The sequence below is a fragment of the Branchiostoma lanceolatum genome, chromosome 14 (genome assembly GCF_035083965.1).
Source record: "Branchiostoma lanceolatum isolate klBraLanc5 chromosome 14, klBraLanc5.hap2, whole genome shotgun sequence".
NCBI lineage: Eukaryota > Metazoa > Chordata > Leptocardii > Amphioxiformes > Branchiostomatidae > Branchiostoma > Branchiostoma lanceolatum.
The window spans coordinates 13,492,651-13,510,605 of NC_089735.1; the positions used below are offsets into that span (position 1 = coordinate 13,492,651).

The window sequence follows — 17,955 nt, forward strand, 5'->3', positions numbered from 1 at the left end:
AAACTTCAATTATTCATGTGGCATCTGATAGAGCTAAAGCCATTTATTTCTATTCACAAATGAAATTTCTCTCTAAGCAGACATGAAGAAGAGAAAAAGAGAAAAAACATGGGTTTGCGCAATAATATCATTACCTGTTAATATATGAAATGCTTTGTGGAAAGTGAGCTACTACTAACTGCAACGTCAATTTGAGGCAATACTGTGAATGCCTTTAAATTTGCCAGTATTCAATATCGCGGTAGGGAGAAAACGGATTGTTTGCAGTGGTTTTAAGTTCCCAGTTAAAACAATCATTTTTGCGATGTTTTTAAAGGTGAGGAGGCCACCTGATGATTAACACCGCAAAAATTCTAACATATACAGTTACTGTATTTACTTTTACAGTATGAATGATGTTTTCATCTTAATTTCCTTTTTCTTCTACGCTTTAGGCCACACCAAATTAATTTCTTGGTTAACAGATTTTTTGAAAAAATGCTATATTCCAAAATAAACATGAAAACAGAATCTCAGAGGAAAGTTTGTACTTTGGTGCACACAGTTTCAGGGTGTGAACAGGGTCAGGTGCAAGTTTTCACCCCAGCCTTCTGTTTTCATGATTTTTTTGTGCTAAAATTGGTGTGGCCTTATCTTTAGACTATCACATTGAGTTTAAAATATGCTTTATACTATAGTTACTATCAGGTATCCATCTAGCAGCCTACTGTTATTCTTTTTGGTGGATTGAAGGTGAGATACAAAACACAAAATGCCTTTTTCCTGCCTCCAACATTTCAACTCATTTTACCTCTCAGTAAGCCTCCCTTGGTGGTTTATAGTAGCAGTTAGTGCAGTGATAGAGGAGATAAACAACAGACACTGACTGGATGACCCTTCGGAAAGATAGCAGTAAAACTAGATGGCCACAACCTAGTACTATAAAGATAATTGCTTGTTATATACCCCGAGATGGGCTCTAACTATTGATCCCGACCCTGGGAAAAACAGCTTGTCTCTGCAGAAATGAGACATGTTGTAAGGCCACGCCAATTTATTTTGTTGCTTCTCGGACTAGCCTGTCCTGTTTTTTTCCCATTTTGAAAAAAAATAAAAATTCGGTCACTATTCCCATTCACAGATTTTAACTCCCAATTTTACTATCTGTTCAATTGTAAAACTGGATAGCCACCAAAATAGATCATAAAGGCCTGCACATACTTAGAAAGTGTGGTTACATTGATCATAAGTTATAATTTTTCATTTACGAAAACTATTTCTCAATATCAATCCATATATCACCGGTACATGGCAAAAGGTAATTTTCTTACTGAAATTATGTAGTAGATCAAAGAAAGGGGTGTATTGCATAAAATGAGCCATACAAAGCTGAAACTTGAATTATCCTTTATTCTTAATGTTATGTAAACCCTTATCTTCCCCCAGACTATTTGCAAAAAAATTATTTTTCGCCCTGTTTTCTTCTGAAAAAATCCGAGAAGCAACAAATTAAATTGGTGTGGCCTAACATGAGAGCAGAGAGAGTTATGCCAACTCTATTACTCTAGGGTAATGAAGAAACTCTCCTGGGGAATTGTATCCCATCAAGAAATAATACATTTTTTTATCATACTGATTTTACGAGCCCTATTTCCCCATTATGGGAATGATGAAGAAGTTCTCTGAATACCCGCCATAACTGCCATAAATCTTTCTAGGCTGAGTCTTTCATTTATGAGAGCAAATGTACCCTGAATATTGATGAATATTCCAGTACATCTAGCACAAAAATCAAATGTCCAAAATGACCTAAAAACAGTGAGTTAGTGTAAATGCAGAAATGTTTGCGGTGGTTTTATGTTCGCGATTTTTGCGGTGAACTTTCAGCGCGAACTTAAAACCACCGCAAAACCTTTGCCCACCTATGACTGTAGCTCTACTATTGTTACTCCGGGAAGGAGGATGACCTCCTTCTGGGAGTATTGGAAATGCTTTTGTTTGCGCGTTCGCAGCTATAACTCACGATCCCGTTGTCGCATTGGTGTGTAACTTGGCATATCGTTTGCCTGGTTCGGCGTGGTGATGCACAATAGCTTTGTTACACCATAACTACTTTAAACGTCAATCCAATATCGTAATTGCACCCCTATAATTAATGCTATGTCCCACTGCCCTGCCATAGGGACCATGTTATAATCCGTTATGCATGACTGGAATACTTCAGGCAAATACGGGGTATAAATCTTCCTTACTTGCTGTGATCGTATAGTCCCTGTTACATTGAAAAATAGACAACGTGCATCACCACACGCAACCTAGCAAACGATATACCAAGTTACATACCAATGCGGCAACGGGAATTGTGAGTTTTAGCTGCGAACATGTGCAGAGTGACCTCCAGTCTGTGTATTAAGTATGCCTTGTCCACTCGCAACTCGCATACAGTATGTGCGCACGGGATGGACGATGCACTTTTACGCACAGTGTGATAATGGCAAATCTCTGGACCTTCAAACTTACCACACTTGTAGTTTATAATACGGAGGCTGTGACAATGTAAAAAGTTTACGCAGGGGATGAAAGATTGTTGAGAAATATCTCTCAGAAAAGTGCGCGCGCCAGTGTCACTTCCAGGTGGTTAGATCCGGTGACCTTTGACCTTTGTGAAATGTTACGATATTATAAATAATTTAGCCTTTTTTATTGCAAATAGCTTGATAGCTATAGATCAGGCCGGCCTGCAATAAATTGTGGAAAGAAGATTTACTGCATATTTGTGATTTCTGATACATCTTAGTTGTAAGGCTGAATGGTTCGTTGATAATTGAAAAGGGGCCATCTAGATCTAACTTTGTGACTTTTCCCGGAATTTCTAGATCCCATCTGTGCCATGCTGTAAAAACATACTTTTCAGCAGGTTGACCACTCCTGTATTGAAAGAAAAAGATAAACAAACACTTTTTCTTTACTTGCTCTAAAACACTACCTGAACTGTGCAGAGATGCAATTTGTGTGGGTCAATACTTGTACATACTATAAATACTTCACGGAGAATTGTGTCCTACGGACTCTTGTTTAAACTTAAAATCACCACAAACACTAGACTATTTCCTCCCTAACACGAAATAAAAACCACGTGAACTTAAATGCATTTACAGTATATCATGTAAATGTAAAAAAGAACGAAACAAAACATAGATTTTGGAAGATATTTTTTTGTCATGTAAATTCCTCAGTGTGTTGTTACAAAAAATTATTGTAAATTTTGTCACAATCACAAATGAGTCAGCCCAGCAGACATTCAAATGTTAGCCATGACCTCAAGTTTTACACCATCCACGCAAGAACCGATACATATAAACAGTCACTCCTTCTTTCCCCGCACTATCCCCAGTGGAACACCCTGCCTGGCAAGGGTGCGACGGCTCCCACCGTTGAGTCAGTCCGTGCCAGACTGGAGGCCTGCCCGCCTTAGCCTGGGACCTCAACTCTCCCCCTACTTTACCCCTGAAGGGGCTATTTGGGCGTATCGAAATGTAGATACTGTATTCAAAAGAAGGCTGTACTCTTCTCTGTTCCTTACCTCTGGGTAATAGTCAGGTGTGGGGACCAGGTGTTGTGTGAGTGCCTCCAGAGAGCCAGATACCAGGTTACCATCCTGGTAGATCAGGGCCTGGACAGGGACACAAGTCACACACTGTCAGGTATGTTACATCTCTGTATACTACAGAACGGATGGACGGACAGACGGACTGACTTGAATGGATCAATTACTGACTGAATGACTAAAAGAATGAATGAACCAACAAAGAAACAAACGTACTAGGAACGAACAATCAAATCAATCAACAGATTGTAATTTCCCACAAGAACTTAAGTCCCACAAACACCTACAAAATACTTTTTGATTATCATTCTAACCATGAAAATGATATCAAATTGATGTTTAGAGGCTTGACTCCTACCCAGAACTGGTGGCATTTTAGAGCATACACACAATTTGTGCATGGTTCAGAGAATTTTACTTCAAGTATGGCATACATCATACTATTACGTAGCTCAACAAACATGTATCTACCAACCATGGTTTGTATTGGAAACACTTCTAGGATACACTTAGGATCTACAAGTTCGAGTGGGTGACACAAAATAAACCTACAACATGTCTTACATATTTTAGAACAATTAGTCTGACCACATTTTTGCTATGTAAGCACTCCATATAAGTCCATCTCAAAAGGAAAGTGAAAAACAGGAAATGCATGCACAATTATGTCACTCTCGTTGTCTTCCTGTTTTTGCAGATCTTGTGGCCAATATCTGACACTGCACTTTTTTATGCTGTCATGCACCATTCAGTCTTTTTCCACAGGATTTGAATACTGAAGAAATCTCAGAAGATAAAATTCTTTAACAATGGCATTTCAGAATGTAACATTATCTTTGACATCAAACTTTGACCTACTAGATATAGAAAACTTAAACACATCATATTAAGTCATTTACTGAGATTATAATAATTATCACATTGTAACTGAAATGACATACCTCTGAAGCGTCCAGTTCGTTCTCTCCAGTTTCCGTGGAAACTCCGCCATTGCTCTCCCCAGCTGACAGTCGTATGACCGTCGTCAAGTCACGGGCAGAAGTCTGCGGCATGCTTAACTGTAAAAGAAACAAAAAAAGAGATTGTCAAAGTCATTTCAATATCATTAGCATGTAGTCCTTCAAATTCAGAAATATCTTTTTTTAATCATACTAGGAAAAGACAATCAAAATCGAACTTGAATGATAGACAGATATCTATTCCAACATTTATGCATAAGGCAAATAGTAGTGGGCAACCTTAAGCCAAGTTCATACACGCTCACACCGTATCTTCAGAAAAGACCCAGCATAGTTCCTGTTTTATAATAGAACTTTATTCAAGCCCACAGTCAGACTAGTTTCGCCTTGTGTGTGCTTTCTTGACGGTTTTAAAGGCTCGAATCATAAGCAAGTACAGTGTGTCCTGTCTTATGAAGACCAGGTGCAAAATGCCCAAGGTGGCTTAACCAATCACAGTTCAGCAAAAATCAAGGTAGCGCAGTCTGCACTGCTTACAATGTAGGTCTAACTCTAAGTGCACTACACTACGTGACCTCACTTGACCTCTTACATGTGAGTTCCTCTGTTGTTCTATTTTCCATTTGTGTATCAGTTTATTAGTCTCCACCAGACTAACTATGCTGGCTATAGGGAGAATATTTGCCAGGGTTTCACTTGCAGGCTCTAGGATGGCATATTGGACCCTATCTCCGTAGCCGACTCCTTCATACAATTCACTGTATTTGGCCAATTTCTACTATTTTCCCAGTGATCCGCAGAGCCTGGTAGAGGCTATCAGTTTACAAGGAATATCATTTAGTTCCTTACAAATGCTCGTGTACATGTACATGTAAATGGTGTACATCCACTGTCACCTGACGCCCATTGACTAAGAATTATATGCACACAAGGTGTGCCAGTCTTCTACTGAAGAACCAAAAATAGCTCATCTCTCTCACCATTGCCTTCATGGGACAGTCCCTAACTATGCACCTGTGGAAAGGTCTCTTCCTACACACACATCATGCTGGCCCCACAAACCAGTAGAACATAAAGACTGGTGGTGAAGCGTGGCGTACACCGTCATACCCGGCTTCAACAACATTGGATGCTACTTCCTGAGAACACAATGCCAGTGTTTGAACAGACTCAAAAACAGGATCCGAGTTTCCGCATGAACATAGAAAAGAAGTGTCTGTAGAGAGGTGCATGTAAAGTTGTTCTGTTTCAAGTTTCCGACAAAAGTTGTTGTTCGTCAAACCCTGATGAAGTTTTAAGAGTTTAGGAAGTATTTTGTGGCTTCCGGAGAATCTTGCCGTACGTTGAGGAAATCTTCACTGATCAAAACAAATAAATTAGACTGGGGAAAATTGCTACTTCCTCTCCCCTTATACTTAACAAAACCGGAACACCCCTAGCTTCACAATTAATGTGTGAGGAAAAAAACAAGAGCTACATGTAAACTTCAGCACACAGATTAACAAGTGGTTCTGTATGCTATACTGTAGGTCCAGGTAAACAGCACTAACAGGCAAGTACTACTTACATATAACTTACTGAATCACAGAAAGGTAGTTGCTTATCAAGTAAATACACACTGAACAAGATTCAAACATAAAAAGATGTTGCCATGGCGACGGTGGTCTCTGTTAACGTTTTCGTTTATAACCCACATGCAAATAAGGACCTCGCATAATTATAAAATCATATCAGTCGATCACCTTCTCTACCAAAATAACACAAGTTGTCCAATGTATGAAAATCTTGTTTTCACAAAAAAAGATATCGTACCATTTCCTCATAAATTATGTAATGAAGCCCTCTATGCAAGATTTGTCTAATAGTGGCCACATTTACTTAACTTCCAAATGGTGCAAAAATGATATCCCCATCATTTACCATTATGGATTTATAGTATTGTGTCTTTAATTATACAAATTAAGTATCAATTTGCACAATTGATATCTATCGATATTTATCTCTTTCTCAGTTACATATGTCATGTGTTTGAGAGTCCTATAATAGAATGCAGCTGATTTATTAACTGTCCTCATTAATTATGCAAATCAGATATTGATTTGCACAATTGGCATATGATTATGTAAATCATCACTTAAGCTATCTACACACCAAAGATTATGATGATCCGTCATCCCCTTCTTGCGTTATTCTCTTGAGTCAAAATCAGCTCCTGCAGTTCCAAAAAAAGCCGCTAGGGGGTCCAAATCTACAGGACATATTTTCCTAACAAAGAGCTATCCACCACTTAAAAATCATGACTATAGCATGTTCAGAAGACGAGATTTGAAAAGTGAAAGTTCCCCTGCAGTACCATAGAAAGTCGCTAGGGGGCCCAAAATCCAATCATTACAAGGTCTCCCACAGACCTACCCACCTACAAAATATGAAGACAATACATCCAGGCATTATTGAGTTATCGTCCCATGGACTTTCACATTCCTGTACAATTCCTAGAATTCTTGCAATCTGCACACAATATAGTAAAAATTTGGCTCGCCCCTGAGGCGTCGCCAAAAAGGTCCATTGAAGCATTTCCTCTTGTGGTTTCGTCAATTCAAAAATTGAAAGTAATGTTATAAACTAATAGCCGTACAAATTATAGTGCCCTACCTTTTTTCCACATATCAAACTAACTTTCCATAACAAAACCGTACACTACACTAAGTTTACAAAATTCTTAAGAGAAAGATTAAGAACTGTCACTAAGTGAGTAATTAACCTACCTCTATTCTCTCTTGCCTGCAAAATGCCTTACTGCCTTTTTGTCCAAGATATGGCAAATGAATATAACTAACTACCTTGCCATAACAAAACTGTACACTACACTAAGTTTACATAATTCTTAAGAGAAAGCTTAATATAAGAACGTCATTAAGTTAAACCTACCTCTGTTCTCTCTTGCCTGCAAAGTGCCAACTGCCTTATTGTCCAAGATACGGCAAATGACTGTTTATATACAGCAACTCAAGAATAGATTGCAGAAACTAGTTCAAGCCTGACGTAGGGACTTACTGAAGCCGTGAGGAATGTGTTCAGAGGCTCTAGAAGCCTGCACGTGATAGGCACTGGATCTAGTGAGCTGGTACCAGCCAAACCACAACGTACCACAGCTCACAGTGGGGAACGTTCTCTACTCTTTAGCTTATAAGTAATAACTTTATTGCAAGTTCATGCCCGAAGGCTAATTGCAGACAAACAAGTACATGGGAATACATGGGAATCAAAAATAGGTATCTAGGCTACTGTCAAAGTTCTAAGTTAACTAAGGTTGACTATGGTTGGGTTTGACTTCTTTTTTGAAGGCAGTGGAAAATGAAGAGACCCACGTTTTTCATCGTAAGTGGGTTTGTTGATTTTAGTAGTGATATGGATTTTTGTAAGCTATTCAAATGGTGAAAGCTAGGAGAATTAACGGAAGCTGTTTTATATAAATCGTTTCTTTCGGCCTCATATAGAGGGCATTGGCAAAGGAAATGTATTTATATAAGAGATTTAGGGATGGTACAGAAATGATCATTTGAATTTCATTCCCAGTGATATCGTTCAAGCTTTTAGTGCTTTTACATATGTATAAGCAACTCCTATAAGGCCACACCAATTTGATTTCTTGGTTAACAGAATTTTTAAAAAAATGCCAGATTGGAAAATCAACATGAAAACAGAATTTCAGAGGAAAGTTTGTGCTTTGGTGCACACAGTTTAAGGGAGTGAACAGGGTCAGGTGCAAATTTTCACCCCAGCTTGCTGTTTTAATGATGTCCTTGTGCTAAAATTAAAAGGAAATCTGTTAACCAAGAAATTAAATTGGTGTGGCCTAATCATTGAATGAAAATCTTAAGCCCTAATGTTAAAGATATATATTTTTTAATCACAACTACTTTCTTCAATCTGCAAAATTCTAATTTATATATTACAACTGTCCAGATGCAACGTTGCAGAAAGATCAGATCTTAAATTCGCCAGTAATGGCGCGCACTGTACTGAATGTGACACTCCCTGACAAGTCTTTCTGGATGGTCCCTAGCTAGAGCATCATTCCTCCAGAGTTCTATTATTATATTAGGGCTGACAGGCCAAAACTGGATCCTTTCCAGTTCAGAGTGTTTGAAAACAGGAAGCCGGCCAGTGCGTCAGCGCCAACCACTCATAACATGGGGACAACAGGACCTTGGATGCCAGCCATAGCTCAGAACGTAACCCTTTCACTCAGTGATTAGCTGTTGCAGGATCCAGAACCAATGGTAAACTGAGGACTTATTGGACACACAGACAAAGTCTTTAGAATATATCCAGAAGTTCTTAGCTGTTGCAGGATCTAGGGCCAATGGTAAACTGAGGACTTATTGGACACACAGGCAAAGTCTTTAGAATATATCCAGAAGTGTTTAGCTGTTGCAGGATCTAGGGCCAATGGTATAGACTGAAGACTTATTGGACACACAGGCAAAGAATATACTCAGAAGTGCTTAGCTTGCTAGTTTATAGCAACACACATGTTCGTAAATAGTATCTGAGTTTTGCTCTGTGAAGCAAGTTAGATATTCTCTAATCTACGATAATTTTGTCTCTCGTTTACTTGTTTGAAACATCATTAAAGTTAAATCCTTTTCCCATTATCAGCAAAATGCACAAGATTAGAATGCACTAATATTTCCACAATTTTCTGTAGATTACAGAGCAAAAAGAAAAACAGAATCAACAACAAACAACAATCAGTTCGTAGATGCATGGTTACCTGCACACATCAGCTCAAGCGGGAAAAACTAAAGGTCACTCAATACATCCACAAGTCTTTCTATACTCAGTCTGTTTACCACTGTAACTGTACAGTATTATGAAGTTTTGTTGTGCACAAGCCTTTACAAAGACCTATTTGTCCTGTAAAAGGCTAATACAGGTAACACTATGTTATGACGGAATGGACTCACCCTAATAACAGCTATACAGTGCTGTAATTGCTGTTTTCTCCAAGACATGATTATCAGAACGTGTTGACAGCGAGGAGGGTATTGTAGGACTGGAGGTCGGCAGACAATAGGGCCTTTATGACATCATGGTCTCGTCTTCTCACCTGAACGAGCCATTACCCACTCAGGCGAACGTAAGTCAGCGGAAAGGGCACGTTGTTTGACATGACCGACAGAAACCCATGTTTACCCATGCACGCTGTGGCGGATGGGGGACAGACAATGTGGTTTCAGGAAACTACCTCATTATAGTTACATAATCATTCTTACAAATGTTTTTTTTTTCACTCTCGACTAAAATTGTTTACCCACTCTGGTATTGTAGACCATGGTTTGTCGATGAATGTTAGATACATAATACAAAATAAATCATTCAAGCAACTGGATAATTCTCAACTAATTAATATCTACATGTAGTTGCTCGATTCATTATGTATTACCTAACAGACCTTGGTTGAAACTTCTTCTCTAAAACAAATTTATGGCACATTCTTTCATTCTTCCTTTAAGGATCATAGTTTTAGTGATGTGTCTCTTAAGTCTAGAAATTGATCCACGTGAAATTCTATATTCATGCAAGACTTAGTAAACGATGCCCAAGAAAACAGATGGCAAAACATGGTTTACTTCCTAATGAAAACTCCTTTAAGTACAACAAGAGTATTGTTATGAATACACTCACTGACTCAGTTACACAGTTAATGTGTTTGTATGGATGTGAATTGGAGTCTGTTCAATGAAATGTTTTGTTTGAATAAGCCACAAGTGGAAACATCCATGTGTAAATAATGAGATCACAATAACAAAAGACTTGGGAAAACAGCTAACAATGTGAAACCCCTACTTCCCACTTGGATTGAAACAAAAAGTTTAGATAAGGCCACGCCAATTCAATTTGTTGCTTCTTGGAATTGCCTGTCCTGTTTTTCCCATTTTGAAAAAAAAATTCGGTCACTATTCCCATTCACAAATTTTAACTCCCAATTTTACTATTTGTTCACAGTCTTGTAAAACTCAATAGCCACCAAAATAGATTATAATAAAGGCCTGTACATACCTCAAAAGTGTGGTCATATTGATTAAGTTTAACTTATAATTTTTCATTAATTTTTTTTATTATCAAAACTATTTCTAAATATCAATCCATATATTACATGGCAAAAGGTAATTTTGTTACTGAAATAATATATAGTACTAGATCAAATAATGGGGTGCATTGCGTAACATGAGCCATATATACAAATCTGAAATTTGAATAATCCTGTTAATAAAATATTCTTTCTGTTATGTAAACTCCTATCTTCACCCCAGACTATTTCGTATTTGCAAAAAAAAATTTTTTCGCCCTGTCGTTTCAATTTTTTCTGAAATAATCCGAGAAGCAACAAATAAAATTGATGTGGCCTAACAGTGTGATTGTTTCCTGTTATTTTCACCTTGTTGCTATGAGTTGGCATGACACTGACATTTGCTACTCTGGGTACAAACAACTTGAGATTACTCCCATGAAGTTTCAAGTGTGAGGTGAGACAAGGGAGCTACGGCTGAATGAAGGTTGGAAGGTGGGAGCTCGTGTTACCTGTAGTTTATACAGGTGAGATCAGTTGTTTAGGTATTTCTTGAGGAGAACTTTAGAAGTAGGGCAACGAATGGAAAGGTCACTTTGATCTGTAAGGATAAGGCAACCTTTCCAACTGAAGATGATTGGCATTTCCTGTGCAACATTTGAGTGACCATAAATGGATTTGTATGACTCTTTATTTCATAATTGGAATATTATGCATGATGTAAGAGTATGATTTTTTTTTTAATTAATACAAATTTAATACAAAAAATTTGAATACAAATTTTCTTTTTTGGTCACTCATTGGTCAACTGCAATTCTTGTTTCTTTAATAGAAACAAATGACAAATAAAACTTCTCAGAGAAGCTTTTGATGAATGCTATTACTAACTAAAGTAACAAGTTATCCTTGAGAACATTTCAGTTATCTCAGTCTACTTGATTCTTCAGCTTTCCCTTGGCATGGTTAGCTTGTTTGTTGCTTTTGCTCTAGCCAAGAGTCTTGACCTGGTATTTCTAGTTGAATTTTCAAGATTTCTTGCTACATACGTTGTAGGCATAGCACAGACATGACAGTGGGTCCCCAGAAAGTGCGAAATGGAACGAAATGGAACGAACTAAAACAACATAATGTAACATCATGAAATGAAATACCAGTAGATAGCGAAATATAAGGAACGTTGTAACATTCACAGTAGACTGGAACAGGAAGCATTCTAAATACAGAAGTGAGTGGTAAATAAATAATATAATATGTTTTACTTTCAGGGAAGAATCTAGCCACACAAACGCGGCATAAATGTTGTATTTAATATCATCAAATTAAAATAGATTCAAGAAATAAAACATGTTCATAATGTTACATAGATGTAGTTTTAGTTCCTTCCATTTCGTTCCATTTCGTTCCATTTCATTCCATTTCGTTTCATTTTGACTTTCTGGGGACCGGTATTAGATGGCTCCTTGGCACTTGTATGTGTCCCATTTTTTTGGCCGAACACCTGAAGTACCCTCAACCTAATCCTCTTACTTCTTTTTCTGTCAGAAAATGACTGTCTTGAGGACGAGTTGTTTAAAGCCCCAAATCACATGTTTCATCAAGAAAACCTCTAAACTGTCAGTACAAAAGCCTTCAACCACACCTAAACACTTACTCTTCTCGGCAGTCAAAAGGACAGTCTGACAGGTATATATTAGTCGTAAGAACCTGTAACTCACTTCCTTACGAAAGTGTTACGCTTCCCAAGCCTGGGGGATGTTTCTTCACACCTTTCCACTTGGAGAAAATGTCACACTGACAGGTATGGAATTAGAGACCGGTAATAACAGGTTTTACTCCAGCGCGAAAAAGTATGATTCACACGCACGACCACCGTGTGTGACTTCTTGAAAGGTCCAGCTGTAAACTATAGAAAGTTTGTAAAATGTCAAGGAGCTTCAAGGAGTTTAGATTCCTTGGTCTGTTTTACAGCAAACACATCTATTTACATTAGAGGTATACACACACACACAAAAAGAATTTAAAAAACTATATACTATAGCTTTAAATTTACAGTCTGAGACAAATTGGGGAGCATACAATGTCATGGATTCACTAAGTGATATACTCGAAGGTGAACACTGATCAGATTTCTCAAATTGACAGATATGAGGAACATAACTATGATAATAAATCCCATTATGAATGCTTGCCAGATACAAATCTCATCCCAAACCTCTGGAATTACATTGCCAGTAGACAGCAATATCTGTGATTAGAAATAAACTACGCACAAAAAGTTCGGAAACTTAACTTTGGTCGATCATATTTCCGTTATTTTTTTACCGATTTCAATGTATTACATATCTTTTAAAAGCTTATTTGATTTTCTTTCCCATGATACCAAACTTATTGTGATTACGAGTTCATGAAATGAGCATCAGGCCTGCTAAAGTGAGTGGGTCGAAGAAATAAAGTGCCCAGATTACCTTACTATAGTCAAACATGCTATTCCGTACATATTCTTCTGTTGATATTGACTTCTGTACGAGGGTATGGTGAAAAATCAACAAGAATAAACAAGACATATTCATGAAAGCTAAGTTTATTCTTTATCAAAACCAACAATCTGTGTCTTAGTAACGGGTTAGCAAGGAGTCTTAGTAACGAGTGGCCCAGCCACGCGCTGTCACTACGAAACTGCACCTCCTCCTATTACTCGTCACCAGTCGCGCAATACGATGCTGTGGGATAGCGTCCCATTCCTCCACGAGCAGTCGTCCTAGGTCAGCCAGCGTTGTTCTCTCGGTCACTCTTGCACGGACAGCTCGCCCAAGCTGATACCATAGATGTTCGATGGGGTTCAGGACCGGGCTCTTAGAGGGCCACTCCATCCTCTCTACACCTGCATGCTGGAGATGGTCCGCGATGATCCCTGCCCGGTGTGGGCGGGCGTTATCATCTTGCAGCAAATCAAGTCATTCGGCCCCATGTTATGAAGGAAAGAGATGGCCACCGGATCAAGTATTGTGTCACGATATCTTTCTGCATTGAGGGTTCCTGGTACAAGTCTTGTCTTCCCCTGGAGGTTATGCCTCCCCATACCCCAATGTTTGTTGTGAAACAATAACAAAAAATAACACCTGTGGATGACGATACCGTTGCAGGACGCGGTTTTTTTTTGTGGTGTAAACAATTGGATCTTCGATGTGCTAAAAATAACCTTAAGTGTTCTGTGTGCTAGAAATAACCTTGGATGGTCTGTGTTCTAAAAATAACCTTAGAACCTAAGGAAACAATGTATTGAATCATCATCCGCGCCCATACCGATAGGATGTCACAGCGCGCGTATGACACCAACAGGGAATTTTGGGCACTTTTTCTCCGTGACCCACTCACGTTATTTGTCCTGGTACTTGTTCCGTGGGTTTTCAATCACAATAAGTTTGGTATCATAGAACAGGGAATCGCACAAGCTTTATAATGATATATAATGCATCAAAATTGGTAACAAAACAACGGAGATATGATCAACCAATGTTAAGTTTCCAAACTTTTTGTGCGTAGTTTAAATGTCCCAACAGTATTCTTGATTATCTATCTATAATGCAATTCATTGTCCTTGAGAGTCCAATGTTTCTATATTCATTAGGAAATGATAAAGTGTTGTCAAAATTTGTGACATGTTATCTCATACATAGCAGACTTAGATATTTTATGGAACCTTTATATTAAGTATTCAGCAATGACTGCAATTTACATATAGATGATGCACAGACTTATCTTGCAATTGCATTGAATTCTATAAGTCATATATGCATAAATCAATTATACTACAATCCTATCCAGCCCTATTGATCAGCAGTTGAACCCACTGTCTAGCCATTGCTATACTTGGTAAAGCCGGCGTCACAATTCAAGCAAGCGTCGGTCAAATTTGTAGATCGCCTGTAGATCGCCGAATTTCAAAATCGCCTGAGCGTCCACTGTATTTTCCAATGAAAATCTTGGGTGACGTCCGTCGAACACTAAAACAAAAAATCCCCCATGAGATGGGAGTCAGAATCGACTAACCTCACAAAAGGCCAATATTTGGATCAACTTTTATTTCTAAAAATCACGTACCCGAAGCCCGCGTAATCGACAGGACGTCGGCCGTACTTTGGCCGAAAATGCACATTTGAAGCTCGCCAAAACGTCGGCCGAGCTGAATTTCTTATTTGTGACGGGGGCTTAAGGAGTACAAACTGATTATGATGCAAATCTTTATTGGAAGTATGCAGTAAATATAAACTTTAGGATGCAAAGCCAAGAAGATGTGATTTTAGAATTAATTCTGCTACCAGTTTGGTTTGAAAATTTTCAAATTTTCTCTAAAAAGTTATGTCTGCAAATCTGAGTAAAATTTCTCCTTAAAGTTTCTCAAAGAATATTCTTGTTCTACAATTTTTGATTTTGTGCGATTGTCTAGTAATAGTATACTAGTCTTGTAGCAAATCTTGGTTTCGCCATGATTATTAAAACTAATTGCTCTTAGCCTTAATAAATGGATCTGACCGACTTTCAGACAATTGCTTGCAACCGGATTACCGAAGGCACCATCTGGTCCTCTTCTAATGTCATCAATAAACCCATATTCCACTCATCTACCATTCCCTTTGAAAGCGGAGAAACTCGCTTCCCATTTATCGGGAACTGGTCTAACTCACTGGAATACCCATTGGCACTTGATGGAAGCCTTGCTACATAAAAATATAATGTTTCAGATTCCCTGTACAGTCCAAACTGACCCAGACACTCGGGGGACCTATCAAATTTGGACAGGTGGTCACTGTAGACAGCATTCTTAATACTTGTGTCAATGGGAAAAATCGTCTCCAAAATGTGTTTGCATTGGGCAGGTGGTCTTGATGTAGAGGTGGTCACTTTTAGTTGTACAATTTAGAGGCAATACATGTAGTCTAGAAGGTGGTCTGTACTGAACCAACCTTTTTTTTGACTGAAGTGCACAAAATTGAATAAAGCAACACCAATTCAATTTCTTGGTTTACGGATATTTTTTAATCTTAGCACAAAACAAAATCATGAAAACAGAAGGCTCGGGTGAAGACTTGCACCTGACCCTGTTCGATCCCTGAAATTGTGTGCACCAAAGTACAAACTTTCCTCTGAGATTCTGTTTTCATGTTGTTTTTCCAATGTAGCATTTTTTTTTAAATTTCTTTTTATTCCGTCAACCAAGAAAATAAATTTGTGTGGCCTAATGAAAAAAAATTATTCAACAACCAAGACATGGGCGAAATGTAAGTCACCAAATGGCACACGTTTGCAGGATACATCCCCCTGTCACGTTACCAATGGACTGATCCACCATCCTTATCTCTCTAACCCAGACCTTCCTTCTCATCCTCATAACTATAACTTATCCTATATTTTACGGCCCAGTCAGGTCCTTAAAGAAAGCAAGATTCCTCAAATGACTGTCCACGTGCGAACTTTACCTGCCTGAAATCTTAAGTTTCAATCTTTATGAGAACCATGATGGTGGATATTTTACTGGCTTTAACTTTCCTTATGACATTAAGCATGGAAGCGAGAATATGGATTGCAACCTTAGTAAGTCAATGTTACGCAGTATCACAAAATTGAAACACCATACCGTAACTAAAGCAATTTTGCAAACATAATGACTGAAGTATGGCAAATGTGTAAGTTTCATGGTCATGAACATAAAACTAAAAATTGAAGAATTTCAAATATTTTAGTTTCATGGAAGGAATTTCAAAAAGGAATATTCCTACCAGAAGGCAAAACGAGTAAAAAGATGTGAAATGACTTGGCCAGAGGCATTGACCACAAAGGATCTACATGTCTTTTTGACATCTGTGAATGTTCCTTCCAGTCAAGGTCACCAGTTCCCTGCTAGGTTGACCTTTAGCGTAACTTCCCAGCTACCCCGGGCCATCTGTTAACCTTATCGCTACAGACCAGAACCCTACATTCATCCAAAACACAGCGAGTTTGTCGGATTTATAGCTACATTACAGAATGCATCACATAAATGTTACTGGGGAGCTCTTCCATGCATAGGAAAATCATCATTCTTGATACAGATAAACATAACCCACTAAAATTGCTATCAGCCATTTCAATGCATAGGAAAACGCAGACTGTGTAAAACAGACAATGTATAATTCTTATGCTTCATGTAATAGTAGGCTTGGTTATTGTATTGGAGTTATTCAGGGGTCATTGTCATCCTGTTTGAAACTACACGTACAATGTTAAAGAAATTTTTAATATTTAATATGTCAACTGAATAAAATTAGGTTTATCGTGACGCTTTCTCAGATGGAATTCCGGTAAACCTAATTCTATTCAGTCGACATACAAAATAGGTTTACCTAGAATTCCCTCTGAGAAAGAATTCCGGTAAAACTAATTTTATCCATTCGACATGCAAAATATAACATTTCTGGGATGGAATTCCTACCGCTATTCCCCTTTTTGTTAAGCTTCATAGGCATACATGTATCAATCTTTCAAGACTTCAAGGAACTTTGTTGGATTTTTCATTCATTCTTTCCCCAAAGCCCATCGTCCAATAAGATTTAAAGTTAGTGATCTCGGCCAGGAATTGCCTTACATTTTAAGTGAGATCAATTACGATATGACTGTTGTACGATCAATGCTGTGATATCGACCAATGGGAAAGATAAGCCATCTCTGCTCCCACAAAAGCTGCTTCAATCTTACCTTGCTGCTTGATACACAACCAGGGCTCGAAATGGTGGGTGCATGTGCACCTGCATATGTGTGCACCTAAAATTGAAGCTGTGCACCTAATTTTTGACTGTGGGTGCACTGGTGCACCTAGATATTTTTGTTCTCTATAGGGTAATGTTTCTTTTGTACACTAGCATACAGAATATTCTTGAAATGTATCAGAAAAAGAACTAAAACCTTTTGTTTTACTTTATATGATGGCTTGGTTGAAATTTGAAATCTGGATAGAATTACAGATTGAATTTCTTAAGAGAGGCAGTAGCGTCAAACGTATGTTTTGCTGACATTCAACTTTGTTTTATGTTGTGCATCTAATTTTTTGGGTTGGGTGCACCAGTGCGCCTATTTCCAAAAAAGAATTTCAAGCCCTGACTACCCTACAATGGAAACTGCTGTGCACCACAAAACAAATGGGTCAGCATCAGGGGAGAAGTACAGAAGTCATGGCCAAGCAACCTTTCAGCCAGGATATCAAGATATTGCTAAGCACAAAACCTGCCAGGAAATTGAATTTCAAAGCAAGTGCTATGCATCATCCTGGCTTTATGGGAACAGAGCGCTCCGACTTCTAA

General features: G+C 38.2%; 1 protein-coding gene across 5 annotated transcripts in view; it reads right to left on the reverse strand.

Moving 5' to 3' along the window:
- Window positions 1-17,955, reverse strand: part of LOC136448345 (ras-GEF domain-containing family member 1B-like) — a 90,229-nt gene that overhangs the window by 16,616 nt on the left and 55,658 nt on the right. For 3 of the 5 annotated variants that reach the window (XM_066447753.1, XM_066447751.1, XM_066447752.1), the window contains exons 8-9: window positions 4,528-4,644; window positions 3,563-3,652 (exon numbers count right to left, since the gene is read on the reverse strand). In XM_066447753.1, coding sequence (XP_066303850.1) covers window positions 3,563-3,652; window positions 4,528-4,644 — 207 coding nt within the window. Of the gene's footprint in view, window positions 1-3,562; window positions 3,653-4,527; window positions 4,645-7,473; window positions 7,683-9,515; window positions 9,646-17,955 lie in introns of those variants that run through there. The other 2 variants (XM_066447754.1, XM_066447755.1) reach the window with 2 other exon arrangements.